The following is a 20,476-nucleotide window of genomic DNA, read 5'->3' on the forward strand; positions in this document are numbered from 1 at the left end:
GACGGACTCGCTGCTTGGCTTCGACTGATTTCACATGCGCCGATATCCTCTTTAATGTTTTGTCGTAACATACGTCGCTCGTAGTCATAAACCCACAGAAAGTTATCGCCCATCGCTGCAACTCCCCTCAGCTGGAGGGAGCTTTTTAGCCTCTTTAAGCTCATGTTTTTTTTTTTTTTACGACCAGCAGATTCTGCTTTTTATCAACCTATTCTCCAGCAGGCAGCTGTTTCCAGCAAAACAGGCTCTATACACTTCACTGTACAACACCTGCTCAGCACCTAACCGCAGACAGACAAAGTAAGTGGTGAATACAGTGGAGCATTTAGCAACTGAAGAGCGAGACGTTTGTCTCAGGCATTGTTGGGAAAAGCAAAACCGAGCTAATCGTAGAGAGTGTGGCCAGAAACGTGATTTCAAGGGAATGCTAATGTTGCTTCGTAGCTGCTGGATGCGTAGATAAGCCACTGTTTCTCAACTTTAAAGGTGACACATATTTCAATGTTTAAGTGACCAACTTAAGTTTAAATGTTTTGAAGTTCATTTAAAAAGCACTAGCTGACTTGTGTAGGAGTCGAAAATACAAAACGTGGGACTCGGACTCGAGACTTGTTGGTTTTGAACCTTAAATCAGGACGTCACACCCAAGACGTGAGACTTATTTGTGACTTGCAAAACAGTTAAATCGAGCACCCTCTGCCACCACCAGCCACCATCTTTGTCACTTAGTGAATCCAGAAAGTAAAAATGTTCAACTCAGTCTGCAGGGCCCTGAAGCACCCCCCTTCCCCAGTGCTTCTGAACAGAGCGCAATCGCTTGTTTATTTAGAGGTTATTGATATTGAACGTTTGTCCTTTGGTCCGGAGCAACACACACACATCAAGTGTGAAGTAGATAGGATGAATGGCTCTTGAAATGGGCAAAGGACAAACAGAACGACAGAGATTCCTTGATTCATGGTCAGATGATTGCCGCGTGGCTCCTCGGCTTCATCCAATTAGCCTGTTTTCATTTATTTTTTGTCCAAACCTCAGGAGGTTCAATATTTGAATGGGAATCTTAATATAATTCTCTTTTATTTGCAGAGAAAGATGTACCATTAGACTGGGAATGAAATCTGTTATGATCGCAGCATTGAGCTCGGTGATAACCCTTTGACTATCTTTGAGAACATCATCATAATCATAGTACACTTGGCACAGGTTGCACACGCCTTTAGAGTTTAATATAACACTTAATTGCCACTCTGTAAAGTCTAACAGAGTCTCCACCGTGGTCCGTGTGTACTGGTGTGACTGGTGTGACTCGGTGGCTCTGACGTACCAGGCGGCCACAATGAAAAGAATGTTCTGTTATTAGTGGAAAAGCTCCTGTTATGTGGATTAATCTACAGCTCCGACTTTGATCTCCTCGGTCACTCTAAGCGACTTTGGAGGGCCAGCGTTGGGGCCACACACACACACACACACACACACACACACACACACACACACACACGCTGAGTGTATGCTTCAAATAAGGTCCATCATGAGTCAGATAGTCGAGGTTAAAAGCATAATTAAGTCTTTCCAGAAGAAGTACAAATATTTATATAGGATTTTTATTCGCAGTGTGCAAATTTTAATGTAGATTTACTGTCAATAAAGCAATTAAAATGTACTTGTCTGCATGTGTGTGTGCGTGTGCGCGCACGCGCGTGTGTGTGTGTGTGTGTGTGTGTGTGTGGTTCAGGGCTTATCACTGAATTCCAACACATTTTTCCAAGCTCTTAATAAGATTTAAGTTTGTAATGTAGATGCTTAATTATATCCCAATCCCATGTGAAGGCCAAAGACAGAACAAATGATGTTGCTGCTAATTTAGATTTAATGATTAGCCATAGATTAATGACGCTTTAAAATCTAACTACAACCACTGTGACCATAGTTTTGAACCTAAGTCCATATTAGTTTTGAAAAGCACCGAACTGTAAATCATAATCTTATAGTTGTTGGATAATTTAGGGGAAATATATCTTTTCAGAGACAACATAAACTTAGAAAAGGAAACTGTGAATGTCACTGGCACATAGAACGAATCAAATGTGGACAGATTTTGAACATGCTTTGACTTACATGATAACCCTCACAGTGGTAGTGGAAGGTTAAGCAGAAATATGGCCACAATATAATCAAATACATATGAATTACCTTTACGATGACACATAAGGAATGCATTAACAAGTCCAAAGGTGCGTTTCAGACATGAGGCAATTTGCAGATGCGACGCAACTTGCATGTCAGGTCAATGGAAAGACACAAATACATGCAAACGGAGGTGAAGAGGCATCCGCAGGAGTTGAACATGTTTTACCTGGTTATGAAACAGTCTCAACTTAATACCAATGCCTCTGTATGACCTACATAAGAACACAAGACCATCAGCGAGAGAAGATTGGCTATTTCTGCATAGTTATTAGAAACACAGCGTCTTTTGTCCGTGAAATCAACACAAAATAAAAGTAAATTAGAGTAAATTAGTGGAAAAAAAGGAGAGACACAAGAGGGGGAAATAACAGAAAGAACTGACGTTAATGCTGAGTTTGCTATGGCACGCTAATATAGCGGTCCAGCTTGTCTCGGCTTTCCATCTCGACACACCTTGGAGTCTTCAGCCGTACCCGTGGCTCTGTGAGGGCTGCAGTAGTTGTGGAGGCATTTCATTCAAAACCAAAAGGGACAACCTCATGTTGGTGCCAATGTTACTACATTCATCCTACCGGGGACCATGAATTGCGAGTGTCAATAAAAATAAACCCAGCAATGCTGGTTGTCAACAACAGCTCTTAGACAACCCCGACCACGGACACTCTGTCCACAAAGACGCACCCACGAACACAGATCATTCACATACAAAGCATAATGTGAGCACACTCGCACACTCACACACTCACACAACCAACACGGTCACGGTGACCCGGAGATATGAAGTTTTAAAAATAACGGTCACAGCACACAGGGTTTGGGACCCGGCCAGCCTGTTATGCGTCCCGTGTCAGCATCCTGGACAGTGTATTCACAACTGGAGACAATTTAGCCCGTGGTGGTGGCGAGATTGGTGATGTGTGTGTGTGTGTGTGTGTGTGTGTGTGTGTGTGCTGTGTGTGTTTGTGTGTGTCTGAGTTGACTTCCCGAGACCTCGAGAGACCCAGAGTCCACCACATCTGCGATGCATAACTGTTTCCCAAGAAAAAAAGGGTTTAGTGGAATTTTAATGGAACAGCCACGCTTCTCCAGTGTTTTCAGAACGACGTGCGTGTCCATGTGTTTGTGAGTCTGACCCACTTCACTGGGAAGCATCAAGCTGTTTCTGTTGTCCATTGCGTAACTCTATTACACTAAACCTATGAAGGCAAACAAGCAGAGCAGTGGGACTCGCCGGTCATCAGACCAAGTCAGGCCTCAGCCTTTAAAGCTTGTTGGCTTTCCGAGAAGGCACTGTGCTTTGAAGTGGTGGAGGTTCTCCTGAAAGCTGGCGCTCTGGTTGCTACCAGCAGGGTCTGGTGTTGGAATCCACGAGCGATCCAACAGACCTCAGATACTCCTAAAATCTTCTCTAACTGAGCCTTGTTTTCAATGATTTGTCCTTTGGTAACAGTTAACAAAGCTGCCAGTTGGAGCCAGATAATGTCAATTGCTTCCAAACCAGCATAGCTTGTTAACATTTTTTATTGTTATGATGGGAAATGTTGTCTGTTGCATTCTGTCTCTTTTTTATTTGGTGACATTCATTGAAACTGGTGATGCTGCAAATAGAGAGAGAGAGATAAAACCTGCTGCCCACACACATCCATGGTAGCTTTTTGGGAGGTGTGCTGAGGTGCTGGATAACTGGAACCAATACATAAGATTAGAACCCAAACACTAATGTATGTATATTCTACATAAATACATATGTATATTGTCCCAGTCATATGGTCCCCAGCTACTTCCAATCATTCAACAATTCAATTCAATTCAGTTTATTTTGTATAGCCCAATATCACACATTACAAATTTGCCTCAGAGGGCTTTACAATCTGTACACATACACATCCCTGTCCCAGGACCTCACATTGAATCAGGAAAAACTCCCCAAAAATAACCTTTCACAGGGAAAAAAGGGAATCAATGTAACCTTCGGGGACTTCTCTTCACCGGTTCCTTTCAGACTTCCCTGGACCGGGTTTAGGTTGCTGACAGTGCTTTCTTCCATTTGCTCCTATGAGTGCACGTCTCTGCTCCAGCTTGCTGTAAACACCAGGCTGAGGCAGGGCAAGTTTATTTATGTAGCACAAAGTAATTCATAAATGTCATTCACATAAAACATTTAAGGCATCGAGACAAAGTGCAAAAAGAACACCAGCCCAGTATCACGGCAGGTCACGAAATGCAATCTATTGGTTGTGAGTACATGTACTGGTGTGAAACTGTGTTGAAACACATAAAACACTTATAAATAGGACAGTTAAATACAATTAAAAACAATCATTAAAGAGCGAAAAGAATAGAACATTTAGCTCAAATTGATCAAGAATAAAACGTACAGTGCAGTGCAATAAATGAACATGTTGATTTAATAAATTCTGCCTCGATTTAAAAAGAAGCGAGAGTTGCAGGACCTGCATTCTTCCGGGAAATCTGCTCCAGATAAATGGTGCATAAAAACTGAAAGCTGCTTCTCCATGTTTAGTGTTGACTCTGGGGGACAGAAAGCACCAAACAACCTTAATCTAACCTAAAAAGAAATCATCAAACACTGATTTAAATGTTCAATCTGATATGTAACCGCAGTCAGTGCTTTAATGAGTACAAAAGCTACAAAAGTGCTACAATCAGAGAAGCTCTGCAAGTGAGTGTAAACACTCCCCATGTGATGGTCCGGGGGTTTGATACTCACTCTATTTTTCTATTTGACCTCCTGGTGTTGGTTTTGTAAACAAAGGCCTACGTGGAGCCAGTATACCTTTGACCTATTTACAGAGACAACTCTTTTTCTGGAGAAACTGGCGAAGCCTCACATGCGGCCTTGGGCTCACGTACAGCAGGCTCATGTTGGATTTTGGCAGGTGTTACACGTGTATAAGCCAGCTTGTCAGAGGCAGGGGGAGGAGCCAGGTTGTACGGTAAATTTGAAAAAAGCTAGACTCAAATAAAGTAGCGTGTCTCCTGACTGGATCCTCTTCTCGTGGCCTCCACCTTATCTGCCGTCAACCCCGATATGTGTCTGCATGCCGCAGGTCTGAAAGCAGATAAGGTGAAGGGTTGAGCTAACCTGTGAGAGCGGGTGAAACCTGAGTTTGTGAATGGGATAGGTGAATCGCCACCTTAACGTGGTGGAGGAGTTTGAGTGGCTCAGTGATCCTGGGAGCTATGTTGTCCGGGGCATCAGCCCCTGGTAGGGTCTCCCAAGGCAAACAGGTCTCGGGGGAGAGCCCAGACTAAGAGCGGTTCAATAAACCCTGATGATAAGCAGCCCACGGACTGAAGCTACCTTGCCCGGACAAGGGAAACCGGGGCACCCTCCCGGAGCCAGACCCAGGAGGGGAGCTCGTCGGCGAGCGTCTGGTGGCCGGGCTTTCGCCCATGGGGCCCGGTCGGACTCAGCCCGAAAAAACATCATGGAGCAGCAGTCACCCTGTGGACCCACCACCCGCAGGGAGAATTATCGGGGTCGGCAGTGCCAAAAATAAAAAACAAGTTTTTTTATAGGGGGTCAAAAGCAGCTGCCACTGATAACTAACCACATTACTAATGCCTAATTTCCACTGCATTGTTTGGCTCATGTTTTGGTTCTGAAAAAGTGAAGCCGATGCTCAAGTGCCTTAAACTTGCATTCTTTCTACTGGCCATCAGGGGGCGACTCCTCTGGTTGCAAAAACAAGTCCGATTTTAGAGAAGTCTATTATAAAATGACTGTACTTCTCACTTGATTTATTTCCTCAGTAAACATTGTGAACATTTTGTTTACGGTCTCAGTCACTAGTGTCAAGTCTTCTTCCATATGTCATGATGTCATGGCTGTAATATGCCTGGAGGGACTACAGAGTTTGGCTGTTCTTTAGTCCGCTGGTGTAAACGAATGATGACATTTGAGAAATAAAACATATGCTGCTGATAACAGTGCGGTGCACACTGTAAATCTGCATTGGTGACACCAGATGGATGGATGACCCCTAACGACTGAGTTGCAGAGAGGAGGCCCCCCTCTCCTTGAAGCGTGAGTCAGGTGTTGAACACACTACAAAATATAAAATATCAACCTTCACAGTCATTTTGAATCTTTAAAAAAAGTAAAAGAAAGTAGTGAGACATATAATGATAACTTCATACGATTAGTTGTGCAGTACAACACACAAACAAATGGTCTGAATTATGACCCTGAGATACCAAGTCATTCTTTTAAGATACTCAGTCAAAATGTTGAGAACGCTTTTCATTATTGTGAAATACTATGTCTATATTTTATAATACTAACTCATTATTTTGAGATGCTTAGTCTTAATTATGAGATACTAAGTCATTATTTTGAGATGCTTAGTCTTAATTATTAGATACCATGTCATTAATTTGTGATATCAACCCATTCTTGAAGTATTTTTTTCATCTCAGTGGAAAGTGGAAACTAAATTCCCTTTATTTTACTATTTGTGTTGACTGTATTATTTGTGAAGTCACCAACAAACAGCTTTGTAAGTAATAAAAAAAAAAGAAGGGAAAAAAAAAAGAAGGTCATTTTTTGCAGCGTGCTGCTGTGAACAGGGCGGGGCGGAGAGAGGTTTCCTTCAGTCTGCGTGCGCGTGCGCGGAGTCAGCTGGCCAAAAAAGTGCAGCTTGAGAACAGTTGCACGTGTGCGTGTGTTTGGGGCGTGTGCGTTTATGTGTGAGGAGGAAGGCACCTCGGGGTGGAGGGGCGGAGTGCAGACAACAGAACAGCGGACGGAGTTTTTATTGGAGGACCCAGTTTGTGTGGAGACCCGGACCAGGACGGTCGATCCGCCCGCGCGCGCCCTGGACACGACCGTTGAGCCGCGAGCCGCCCTCCGGTGACCGTAAGCACTTCGCTCATTTGTTTTGGGGAACTCGGTTTAGATAATGGCTTGATGACTCTCTCTTTCCAATAGACGGTCGTCACGCACGGGTGGAGGGGAGACGCGTATCGACTTACTTTGCCACCGACTTCACTGGCATCTTGAAGCCGTAGACATGTGGAAGTCTGTAGCCCGTGAAGAGACATTTAAAGGACGACCTCTGCGAGAGGTGGTTAACGTGGTTGGCTCGGTCGAGACCTCCCGCTGGAGTTGTTTCCTTACGCTCCTTGAGTGTGTGCGTGCGTACCGAGGCTGTGTTGGAGATGGTTAGTGGAAATGCACCACCGGTGTTGAAGAAGAAGAAGAAGAAGAAGAAGAAGAAGAAGAAGAAGAAGAAGAAGAAGAAGAAGAAGAAGAAGAAGAAGAAGAAGAAGAAGACACTGCACTGACCGTTTCATCTCCTCACTGTCGCTGCACGTTGGTTTCTTCCACTAATTGCTGCTTTGTAAGGGAGTTATGTGAACCCACAGCATATACAGGAACGGCTGCAACAAGGAGGGTGCGTGTGTTTGTGGGTTGATGGTCTATCATAAAGCTCCATTAGCCGTGACCTAATGTAGGCTAATCTCTGCATGTTGCTAAACTTCCTGCATCCTTCCTTCCTGGTGCATAAAGAAGACTCCGGTCTGTTTAGGATCAGGCAACATTAAGGCCTTAAGTGGCCCTGAGTGGTAGAATTGGATGTGTGTGTGTGTGTGTGCAATGTACAGTTGCACAGGGATAGTATTTCCTACTTGTTGTTGTTGAGAAGATAACATTAATCGGTAAAACCTGCTACTAAAACACACTCACCTGAGGCTATTTGTACTTAGAAAGATGTGAAGAGTGGCGTTTTATATCCAAACACACACACACACACACACACACACACACACACTTACACGCACACTCGCAGGTGTGGCATTATTAAGTTGCTCCCTGCTCTAATACCCTAGATCTCCCCGTATGACCAGTACATCTGAATTACTCCTCTTCTCTGCAGGAGGAACCACAAAATGTCAGCAAATGTCAAGCACCCTGAGCTTTGTTGCTTTCAGGCTCATTAGCCACACATACGATCAGCAGAGCTGTTTGATTGGTGTGAACACACACAGACGCCTATGCAAGAACGTGTGAGATATAAAAACCATGCAGTAAAAAAATAAATAAAGTGCAATTATCAGCAGTGGAGAGGCTGTCTTTTCACTGTGTGTGTGTGTGTGTGTGTGTGTGTGCAGTTATACACACACACACGCACACACATTTAGACAGATTCTTAGTCAGCAGAGCGACCTAAAGATAGCAGAGCCCCGGTGGAAACGGTAATTAGTGGGGTGAAAAGAGAAGGAAGGAGAATAGAGGAGGAAGAAGAGATATTGTTATAGTGAGTGGAGCTATTTAGTGAGAGAGGTGTGTGTGTGTGTGTGTGTGTTTGCAGTAGCGGTTGCAGCACTTGCAATGTGCTAAAAGGTCCATCTTAACAAGCCATTTCTTCCTTTTGAGGAGCGTTTGTATTTTTCTTGACATCTCTCAAATGTCATTGCAGCTTTTCAATGAAATTGGGCGGCGATAGGAGTTTTTAAAAAGGGAGCAGTGAATTGGCGTTTCATGGTGCTCTGGGGGGGGGGGGGGGGGGGGGCGGGGTTACAGGGTTGTCCTGCCAAAACATTAGAACAAATCTGGATGGAAATCGGATTCAACAACAACATCATGCAACGCAAAAAGGGACCCTCCCTTTTTAAGTGGATGGTATACATTTTAAGGTGAAGCTGCGATTGGAAGATTGATGACCAAAAATGTCCCTCCTATGCAACAATGCAGTAAAAATACATTGATTTGCAACACAAGACTCGATAGTGATGAGCTTGACTTATTGCACTGTGTATCCTCTTTCCAAACACACACGTACGCACAACTTCCCCCTGCTCACTCGCGGCAGATAAAGCCGGGCGCGATGCAGCAGAAATAGCCGACTCCTATTTCAAGTCACTTCAGGAAGACTCACTCCCCCATCTTGCCTTCCCCTTCAGTCTGCAGGTGGTGAGTGGTCATGTGTTGCCAGCCCGGAGAGGGTTTCTTATTGAGTCTTAAGCCCCAGGCTTTGTTTGAGTACGGACTGTGTGTGTGTGTGTCGTACACAATGCCTGTGTTTACATTGGATTCGGTGTGCACACGTTCATCCATGCATGCACATTCATTTGCACACACAGGCTCTGCTCTCTCTTCAGCAGAGAGAGGGATGTAAGGTTTTTTTTTGTCCCTTGTCTTTAGGCGCACCTGTTTTTTTTACAAAGTTGTTGCATTGGCAGTCCCCTGGTGATGATTTATTTGTCCTTTTTCATTTAGTGGTATAGCTTCTTGAGCCTCTTTTTCATTCAGTCTGTTTTCTGTGCTGTGTCCATTCCTTCATGAGCAGGGTGCTGGCGAGACCAGAGGGTTTCATTGTCTCCAGAGGGAACACCATGGCCTTAGCGGGATGCCCTGACTACTTCCTACATCACTCAAACTACCAGGTGAATATGTCCTGGGTTTTATGTGTGTGTGTGTGTGTGTGTGTGTGTGTGTGTGCTTGGTAGCATGTTAATGGAGAGCATGTTGTCGTTAAGTGATGCAGAGAAGCACAGGTGTAACTTCTAGCGCCCTTTCATTTAGTTAATTTAGTCAAAACCAGAAATTACATTTCTCAATATAATTAGTTGCACCTGCAGTTGACAAGTCAAAGGTTACGTTCCGATTTGTTTCTCAAATCCGATCTTTAAGACGGTCTGTCTCCAAAAAAGCATTGCGAATATTCGCAACACTTTACTCGCCCGACTATTTGTGGTTTTTTGCTTCATTCGTGCTGGAGAGGGGGCGTGGCTTATCTCTGTGGCTTATCTCCATGGAAGAAATAACCACTATTTCTGCTTTTATACTTGTTGTGGAAATCCCACAAACGTCGGAACATCAAACGCCCTCGTGTTTGTTGTTAAAAATAAATAAATATATATATATATATATATATATATATATATATATATATAAGGCAACGCCTTTGTTGTGAACGCAGCAGTAGGCGTCAGTAACTAACGTAGCTACGCTGGTGACACAGTTTTCCAACGCGGGAGCATTCGCCCTCGAAATATTCGTGCTGTCACATCCAGGCAAGTAGGTCCATCCGTGGGTCCAGAGTACTACAGGACACGCTCAGTTCAGTTGGGTTCAGGCACCAAAACCACTTGGTTAGGTTTTGGAAATCATCCTAGTTTGGGTTAAAACAATGAATCCAATTGGAATTGCATTGCAAACGACCTCCAAATGTGGTTTGGAAGCGATTGGCATTTTTGATCTCCAGACTTTCTCAAAAACAATCTGGCTGTGCCAACAATTGGATCTGGTCTTGAAGTCTGAACAATTTATAGACGGTGCCTTTTTTCTTTTTAGCCCACTAGCATTTGCTAGCTAAGCTAGCAAGTTGAAGTGTGCTCCTATTGGAGCATCTGAGAACTGCACAGGCTCTTCTCGAACTTGTCATCGTTGTCAAAAGTAACTTTACAGAGAAAGTAAAAGTAGAAAACTCTACACTTCTTAGGACATCATGCTTTCAAACGTGCATATCTGCAGTAATGGTGAGTTGTTACCTTTCATCTCTGTAGGATCAATTGATTACAGTTTTATCAATGGCTTAAATGCATGCATCGCTAATATAAGTCTGTGGATGACACCCGATTTGTTTATAGTTACATCAAGACAACATTTTGAATGTCTACTTGCTTCACAGCGAACAACTCCAGGGCCCTATTCCTTGTACATGGTTCAACTAAGTCAATGTCCTATTAGCCAGCTTAAATTAACCCGAGGATTGAAATCAAGTTAAAGGGTGAGCCGCGCTCAAAACCATCTAGTTAATCTGAGCCAGACGTCAGTACTCAGGATAGTTGCGCGTGCCCGTCCTACTTCATAAGGGGGAAGCGTCGATCACAGAAACCATGATTTTCTAACAGCACAATGGCAAATATTCTCAAAGAAAGAGACTCTTTTTTTCATAACATTAATATTATATATATATATTTCCCTCTAAAACTAATTTAACTAATATCACTCCTTCATAAATGGGATCTCTGAGGAAGGGAGCTGCAAGCTTATCCAGCTAACTTAAGTTAGCCTGCGCTGGAGCAGGTTCAAGTTTTTGGATGTGTTGCTATGGTGATTTTTCCAAACTTGCTTCGTGGAACCGAAAAGCCTGACTCATGTAATCTTATCCTGAAAATTATCCGGCTAACTCAGTTAGCCAGGTACGAGGAACCGGGGCCTTGCCTACTTGGGTAAAATATGGCGTCTGTGCAGCACAACGGAGCCACTTCCTCTATTGAACTGCTAAATGAGCCCTTTGTTCTTCCGCTCTCATGTTCTCCAGTACAACCTGCCTGGAACCTAAAGAATTCAGCTAAAGAGCATCGCGGAGGTCTATAAATAGAGCGCCGAACAAACAACAATAACACGCTGTGGACTTTGTTGTGTGACTGTCCCGGGAGCTTGGGATTGATGGCATGACGTCCTACTGGGGCAGATGGAGGTGACGTAGCCTCAGCTGCCTTGCTCCTCTTAGTCCAGGTACAAAAATGCAGCTCCCTGCTAACCGAAACCGTGGGACCACTGAGTCCCTGTTGAGCTGACATGAAGTTGGATTGGTTCACGTTAGCTTCCAGGAAAGGGTTTTGCACCAGTGAGACTGAAGTGAATAGTGAATCGAATCCCCATAGAAAACAACATTCCTCCAGCCTGCATCTAGCGGAGAAAAAAAAAACAGAGTTTTATAGTCAGAGGTGTGTGTGTGTGTGTGTGTGTGTGTGTGTGTGTGTGTGTGTGTGTGTGTGTGTGTGTGTGTGTGTGTGTGTGTGTGTGTGTGTGTGTGTGTGTGTGTGTGTGTGTGTGTGTGTGTGTGTGTGTGTGTGTGTGTGTGTGTGTGTGTGTGTGTGTGTGTGTGTGTGTGTGTGTGTGTGTGTGTGTGTGTGTGTGTGTGTGTGTGTGTGTGTGTGTGTGTGTGTGTGTGTGTGTGTGTGTGTGTGTGTGTGTGTGTGTGTGTGTGTGTGTGTGTGTGTGTGTGTGTGTGTGTGTGTGTGTGTGTGTGTGTGTGTGAGAGAGAGAGAGAGAGAGGTAAAGCTTGCATGGCACACACACACACACCCCATGGAGTCCCTCTGTAGGCAGTCACTGTAGGTTTAGTGTGTGTAGATAAGGAGCAAATGAGCCCTCCATTCTGCATATTTGCATAACGCTGGGCATGTTTGGGAATCTGGGCAGCATTCCAGGTCTGTCTACAGAGTGTATCTGTTTGTGCGTGTGTGTGTGTGTGTGCCTGTGCCTGCATCTTAGAGAGCACTTTGGATCGCTGCCAGAAATGTCTCTGAGGAAACAGCCAGCAGATCTTTCTCCCTCTCGTCTCCTTACATATGAGTGTGTATTTGTTCATGGGCATACACATGAACTGCAGAGCACTGAGACGCCACCGTCCACTCTGCTGAGTTATGACTACCCGGTCAGAAGAGCAGAAAGAATGACCCCGATGGGCAGTATATGTGCCAACACTCCCTGAAATGTGCATGTTCTGCCTGAGAACATGGACTAGTTCTTTCTCTTATTTACTTTCTGAGAGGTCAGAGGTCAGCGGCCGTATGCGGTGGCCGCCGTCACAGTCTCGCACTTGTGCTTTCGAGGAAGCGGAGCCTTTGATTCTCTGAGAGAAGGTATGTTGAAATGCCTCGATGTTAATGCTGTGGGCCTTAGAGTGGAAGGGGAGACGTTTGCTCACAGCAAACAGATGTCAAGACTCTCCAGAGCAATCCGAATGTATCAAGCTCATTGACGCTGCAGGCCAAAGATTTTTCCCTGCAAGTTTTGCTGACTGCAAGAATTAAAACACCGGCCCACACAGAATTCTTTAAGCCTAGAAATGCCTCGTTCCAATCCAAGGAGATCGCAGAAGATATAACCATGTATATCAGTGTTATATTAGCTTTTTGCTCTAACTGGCACTATATATCCTGACAGGTTTCAAATATGAATAAAGTTTATGTCACTGTGTTCTCTCCTCAAATGTTTAGCTGTAAAAAGAGAAAGTTTATGACTCAACCTCAACATTAACAGTCGAGTCCAAACCAAGCACCGCTCACCGGCCGGAATAAACCTTTTATTTTAATTTTACAGCTAAACAAACAAACGGTACACAAAAATACTTTTCTGACACACATTTGAGACATTTAAGTCTTTATTCATATTTGGTCAGCGCTGCCTAACAGCTGCTTTGTGGTGTGTTCACACCAGTCGTGCAGCAGCATACAGTCGAGTCAACGCAAAGAAATGCACATTTTAGTTATATTTAAAAAATATTGTAGCGGCCTCCTAGCATCTACGATCGTACCTCATATTGGTACAAATGTGAGACAGAACGAAAATTAACGTGTATTGTGTGTAAACCATATACTGTCTACAGTAGGCCTACAAACAATTGAGTGTTGCTGGAGCAGCTGCAATGTTAGCATAGCATAGCACAGATCGAGCCGAACTCCATTCAGAAAGCAAAGCATTTTAAAAGTACAAATTTGGACTTATTACAAAATGGAATTTTTGTGGAGTAATTTCTGCATCCCTTTCACCTGTTTATTGCCAAATCACAGCTAAATCTGTTTTATTTTGGTTAATACCGCAGTAATACAGCAGCTGCCGTTTCATTTCGGCAGGATGGAATCAGAGCAAGCAGTCCTCTGTAACTTTATACACCATTTCTTTGCACTCCCTTCAACAATCCGAGAAGGTAATCCCAAACCAGTCTTAGTGGTAGTTTTTTTAATTTTTTTTATTGAGAAAATCTATATTCTTATCCCAACTCTTCATTCCAGCGATGTGATTTATTTATTCATCCAGATCTTTGCATCATTGCATAGTTCCCATAATGTAGCGCGACATATCTGGTAACCCAAGGGAATAGTAAGACGAGATCTTTACTTGCATTGTCAAATTAGGCTACAAGCAGCAGCCCGTTAGCTTAGCTTAGCACAGAGACCGGAAACGGGTCAGTCAGCTGTTGAAGAAGATCTTCACTAGATTTTAAAATACAGTTTTCTGGATTCGTAGTGGATGACGCTCAGAGTTGAAGAGGTCAATGTGAGGCTTTCTCTTCTGTGCATCGAATGCTCATCTGCTGTTTGCATGTTGGCTTTCGTGTCACCGACGTGATGAGTAAGTATATCGGAGCGAGTTTTGTAGCTAACCGCTTTAGCTGAAGCCTGCAGAGTTTCTTCCTTGCAGCCAAGTTGCCTTGCATGGAAAGCTTTTGGCTGCTGATTCTCAGAGCTATAACTCTCACTCTGGGCATTTATGGATGTTTTCAAAGCACATAGTGGAGCTGTGAGCGTATATTTGTGTGTGTGTGTGTGCGCATACGCGCACAGTATGACCCCAGGACTCGAGCAGTTCCTGGAAGCAATGCTTCCTCGTTCTTCTTTTTCCTGGAAAAGGGAAGATCGAAAAAATTTGTTTGGCTTTCTTCCCTCCCTTTCTCCACTGCAGCTTTCTTGCCTCGAGGCTGCTTCAAATTAGACAACGTGTGAGGAACTTGGCAGTGGTGTGTGTGTGTGTGTGTGTGTGTGTGCGCATCTCTGCTTGAGATTGTTTAAGTGTGATTGGTATGTTTTTCCTCTTAAAAGTGGTGTGTGTGTGTGTGTGTGTGTGTGTGTGTGTGTGTGTGACTCAGTCAGTCGGTCGCCGCTGAACTTGAGGCTTGATGTTCCTCGAGAGCAGAGGCATGAACCCACCCTTTGTCTGACCCTCTCAACTCTGTGGAAATAACACGTTGTCTCAACCTTCACTGAAATATCAGACATGTTAAACCACTGAAACCACTTGGGGTTTTTTTCTTTCTACAACATGGTCTTTGTCTTTTTTTTAATAAAAAAATCTTTCTTTTTCTGACTTTTTTTTTACAGGAAAGCATGGACCGCACTTCCTCTCGCCGGCCCGAGGAGCTGATTGTTCCAGGCTTTCAGCGGTCGGCCAATCAAGACTTGCCACATCACCATGGTAACTCTCCTCTTATGTCACATCTGTTTAGGGGATGAAAATATGACACATGACACAATTAAATATGGTCGTTATCCAATGTTCCTTCTACTCTTGTTGTCGTAAAAAAGGTGACAGTTATTATATTCCCAGAAATCCCTGGGAAATGAAAAAAGCACCAACTGCAGGAAATGTTGAGGGGGAAAAAGGAAAAGTAAACTACAATCAGGTGTCATAAATTATTCATAGACTGCACATTGAACCACACATTGATGATATTAACTGTATAAGAGCCGCCTTAAAGTCACGGACACCCACATATTACAATCCCATACATCAGTGAATAGCACCAGTTATCTCTGCCGTTGGGCAAAGCGGTGTTAATAATAATTCTAAGAGTTGTTTCCTTTAACTAAATAGTTAATGTTCAACAAAGAGCAGACACCTGTTAATAAGATGAATACTATCTGTCCAAATTAAAGAGGTGTGTCTGTTTGACTGCTCTGAATCCCCCCCCCCCCCCCCCACACACACACACACACACACACACACACACGCACACACAAAAAAAAAGACACACGGCTGCCGTTTCATTCTGACTTTGCTCTCCAGAGAAACATCACATCAACCTCACTGACGGACGCGCTGTATATTTAGACCGCGACAGGCTCAGGTTACACGCCCCTCAGTGTGTGTGTGTCTTTTTGTTATGATCTGGTGACGCGTGTCTTTATGCATACCACGGTGTCGATTACATGCAAGATAGCCAATTTAATGATTTGTTCATAATTACGATCACGAGGCCTCTCATTTTGTTTTCAGTGCTTTCCTCCAGCGCTGCTCTGCTTCACTTCAGTAGCGTTCATTATTTGTGTTGCTCAGTATACATGGTGGCTGCCTCTGCTTCCTTAAAGTGAAGCCAATACGGAAGTGGCTTAAACTGTTTTCTAATGGCCATCGGGGGGCGACTTTAGTCGGATTGTGTAGAAGTTTATGAGAAAACGACTCTACTTCTCACCTGATTTATTACCTCAGTAAACATGAGTTTATGGTCTCATGCGCTAGTTTCAAGTCTTCGTCAACAAGTGTGTGTGTGTGTGTGTGTGTGTGTGTGTGTGTGTGTGTGTGTGTGTGTGTGTGTGTGTGTGTGTGTGTGTGTGTGTGTGTGTGTGTGTGTGTGTGTGTGTGTGTGTGTGTGTGTGTGTGTGTGTGTGTGTGTGTGTGTGTGTGTGTGTGTGTGTGTGTGTGTGTGTGTGTGTGTGTGTAATATAACTAGGATACTGCATGTAAAGGAACTCGATTGCACTTTGCCCTCAAACGTCTCTCTCCTGACCTCTAGACTGCCGTCAGAGATCGCTGATTGCAGGTTGTCGTGGTCAGAGAGCGCTCATTTGTCGTATTCTGGGATATTGCAGGAATGAATTGGCCGCGGTTGGGATGGTAGGCTTAGTTGTCGGTTGCTAACCAGAGTGCTGCAGCAGTTAATCTTTAATTAAAAGTTGCAGTCAGTAGAAAAGAGGGAGGAGATATTTTCATGCTATATGTCCTCTGGCTTCCCCGACTGAAGCCTGCAGGACAGCGTGGGCCGTGCCAGCCATGGGAAGAGGGAGAGGAACGCCGATGACGCAGTCGTTATCCTCTTAAAGCTGCACTGGGCGACATTTTTATGTAAATCTGCAGCCGCCTTATCAGCCTTGAACACAAAGTGGTGCTCCCAACAGAGCTGCAAGAGAGAAAACCTTCCACTCCCCAGATTAAGGTGACGGAGGTGGATATTTTGCTCTGATGAAATGTTTGTTATAAGTGTAAACACCTGTTTGTGCAGAGAAAGTCACACAGTCCACACAGCTAGACTTTCCACTGACAACTGGACCTATGATTCTCCACTAGCTCCTCATTCACGACCTCTGCACCTCTCCCAAAAAAGTAGTCCACTAGTGGATGAAAAATATTCTTCATATCTTTTTTTCCCCTCACAATAACAATGATGAATTCTCGTCAAAAAAGGTCTCAAATACAGCAGTACAAGGTTAATTAATGGAGGCGAGACCCAACTAGAGGCTGTTGGCAAAGGAGCTGTGTTCTGATTGGACTAAACCCAGCACGCTTGCCTGAACTGGAGATCCCATTTGACTTTTTTTTTTGCAGCAGCAGCAATAGCGGGAAAGTATTGCCACCGCTTCAAAGCTGCACATGACATTTTTCATTTCAAATTGATGGCACCTGCGGCCTTCAATGTGTAATAGGCCTTTTTTCACGGGAGACATTTTGACATGTAAGAATAATAAAATGAATGTATGCTCAATTTAATTTACCTGTCTCGGGTTCCTGGTATGCCGGCAGACTCTCACTTGTGCTTTTCCTACTATGAATAGTCTAAATGTCTGCTGCGAGAAAGGCCTACATATCGCAGCTTTACATAATAATCACCTCCGACTGTCCTTGTGTTCTTTTCCAACTCTCCCCCCCCAGCCCATGTCCCACTCATGAACCCCAGCATCACATGACCTTATGTCCCAGACTTTCCTTTCTGTGTGTGTGTGTGTGTGTGTGTGTGTGTGTGTGTGTGTGTGTGTGTGTGTGTGTGTGTGTGTGTGTGTGTGTGTGTGTGTGTGTGTGTGTGTGTGTGTGTGTGTGTGTGTGTGTGTGTGTGTGTGTGTGTGTGTGTGTGTGTGTGTGTGTGTGTGTGTGTGTGTGTGTGTGTGTGTGTGTGTGTGTGTGTGTGTGTGTGTGTGTGTGTGTGTGTGTGTGTGTGTGTGTGTGTGTGTGTGTGTGTGTGTGTGTGTGTGTGTGTGTGTGTGTGTGTGTGTGTGTGTGTGTGTGTGTGTGTGTGTGTGTGTGTGTGTGTGTGTGTGTGTGTGTGTGTGTGTGTGTGTGTGTGTGTGTGTGTGTGTGTCATGCAAACCCCTTTGTGATCTGAGATCAGGCGGGCCGACTCCTGCGGGCTTCTTTTCACTGTCAAAAAAAAGCACACAGTACAGCGTGTGCTTTTTTTTTCCTTTTTCATTCTCCTGTATAATTACATGCATGTGATCATCAATGCTGCATAGCGTACATGATGTCCTACGCTCTCCTGTGCGTGCATGTGTGTGTGTTTTGGTGCCCTACTTTGTCCTGATCATTTGGCCACCATATGCCAAGCAAGGGCTGCATTGTGTTCTTCCAGGAATGTCAGGAATTCTGAGTGTGATGTCGGGCCGGGACACACAGGGCCAACGGACTTTGGACACACACGCACACACACACATGGAGACATTCCAGATCTTGCACTTAAAGGAGCACTCCCCTCCCCGAAGATGATCGTTTATATATTGTTCTCGCATGCAAGGATACAAAAATTGGAGAAAAGTCTTGACGAATTTAAGTAATTGGGTTCCGCGTTTAACAGCGAAACTATCAAAACATCTGTTTGCAAACTCTCATGCAACTCGTGCAGAATAATGTATCCAGTCATATGCTCACTACTTCCCAAACACACGCAGGGACATGATCTATTTTGGTGGCAAAGTATTCCTAAATACTGGCTTTATTAGAGAGATTTGCATCCCGCTAGGACACTTTCCACCACTAGAGAGCAGTGCACATCAGCTTGAGAAATGGTGAGTAACGAGCGCAGCCTGGTAGTTCTACTCCAATTTGTCCCTGAAGGGTAATTGATTAAGTATTAATCCTGGACTTACTTGAGTATTAGTATTAGTAACCGGTCAGGTGAAAAGACCAGCCCGGACTGGAAACTGCCTTGTTGGCAGAATCCTTTCCCCTTGTTTTGGATTGGTGGGTTCAGTCTGTGGGGGGGGACAGTTGGTTCCAACTTCCAGTGCTCGACAAGCCTCTCGGCAACGTGAACGACGGGTTCCACAGAATTGGACCGAGTTGGTGTACTTACTACTACACGGCCGTTGGAAGGAATCCAAACCCGAGTGAAATCCAACACGAGGAGTGAAACTTCAAAACAAAGGCTGTGTGTTCTCTCTCTGGTCTCGTGATCGATGGTTCAGGACTCGGTGCTTCTGGCGATTTTATATTTTGACTGTTGACCGTGTTAAATTACAACTAATTAAAGGTGCTTGCCAGAATGCTGCAGCATTGCCTCAGTATGTGGAAGTGGGTCAGAAGGTCAACATGCTGAGCTGTCTTTTCAAACGGGTTTATGGACCATGAAGTAAACTTTTCACCCCAACAGGATCCCTTTTGATAACATTTTCTCACAAATTGGCTCCCAATGAATGTGGACATTTTCATAACCAGACTTTATTAAGCCGTTCACGTCAATTACTGAGAAAACATGAAGAACCGTTCTGGTTCTCCTGTAGCTCGGTTTTATTCTCCTAACATGGTGGCTACGGTTGAACTAAATTCCTTTGATCATGATTATCAGCTGGTTGTGGCTGGTTTAAAAAAAACTTTCTTTCTTCTTCCTTCCAGAGGACGATGTGGACCTGGAGCAGCTGGTGAACGACATGAACTCCTCCATGGAGAGTGTTTACTATACGCAGGCAGACACGGCGCTGCTCCTGAACAACGTGCACGTGCCCGCTCCTCCTCACCACCACCACCACCACGTGCACCCTGCCTACCCGGGACACGCCCAGGCCCACCGTCGCCACACCCCGCCCCTTTCCTCCCCCTCCAGGGAGAGGCTGCGGCACTCCCAGCCCATGCACATCCAGGCCGTCAGGTAAACACGGAGCCTGCCCCCTGAATCGATTCCTCTGTTTTGAGGTGCATTAAGATACAGACGGCTGGAAGCACTGTCCTCGCAAAGGGGAAAATATGTTTAAAAAAAACAAACAAGACAACATTGCCTTTGTTGTGCTTTTGCTAGTTTGTTTGCATCAAAAGCTTAAATGTAATTTTTAGTTTCTGTCACTCTCCTGACCAACATATAGGATGGGGCCAAAGATTGCTTTCAAAATCCAGCTGGAAAATGTAAATGAAGATGCAATTAAATTGATACAAATATTTTTTTTACTTTCGATGTCACAGGTCAGTTAGTTGCAAGTTATCTTTGTGTCATCGCCAATCACTCTGTAGCTAATCAGTTTCAGCCTTTACTCGCGTCTCTGAACTCGGGAATACTTGAGATCATTTAAAATAGTAGCAGCAGCAAAATATTTTAAGTAATTCTACTATATATTGTTAATTAAGTCTCTACGACTTTTGCAAGACTGTTTTATCTATGAATACTTTGCTTTAATAATCAAATTGATCAAAGGTCGGAAAATAAAAATTCACTTTTTAGTCTAACATATGTGTGCCATAACCTTTTTCTAAACCCAAACAATGTCAGTCTTTCACTGGTCACCCAGCCATGACATTAGTGTGTGTGTCTCCCTCTGCAGGTGTCTGCAG

At 44.2% G+C, this 20,476-nt stretch overlaps 1 protein-coding gene across 1 annotated transcript in view; it reads left to right on the plus strand.

Annotated features, from left to right (window-relative positions):
• Positions 1–6,858: 6,858 nt before the first annotated feature.
• Positions 6,859–20,476, plus strand: part of LOC117739269 (growth factor receptor-bound protein 10-like) — a 33,696-nt gene continuing 20,078 nt past the window's right edge. Inside the window, 6 exon segments of the mRNA XM_034545574.1 lie at positions 6,859–7,069; positions 7,142–7,607; positions 9,504–9,600; positions 15,052–15,145; positions 19,550–19,802; positions 20,467–20,476. The exon segment at positions 20,467–20,476 is cut by the window's right edge and continues 114 nt beyond it. Coding sequence (XP_034401465.1) covers positions 9,550–9,600; positions 15,052–15,145; positions 19,550–19,802; positions 20,467–20,476 — 408 coding nt within the window. The 5' untranslated portion in view covers positions 6,859–7,069; positions 7,142–7,607; positions 9,504–9,549.

This window comes from Cyclopterus lumpus, chromosome 11, assembly GCF_009769545.1.
Source record: "Cyclopterus lumpus isolate fCycLum1 chromosome 11, fCycLum1.pri, whole genome shotgun sequence".
NCBI classification, from domain to species: Eukaryota; Metazoa; Chordata; class Actinopteri; order Perciformes; family Cyclopteridae; genus Cyclopterus; species Cyclopterus lumpus.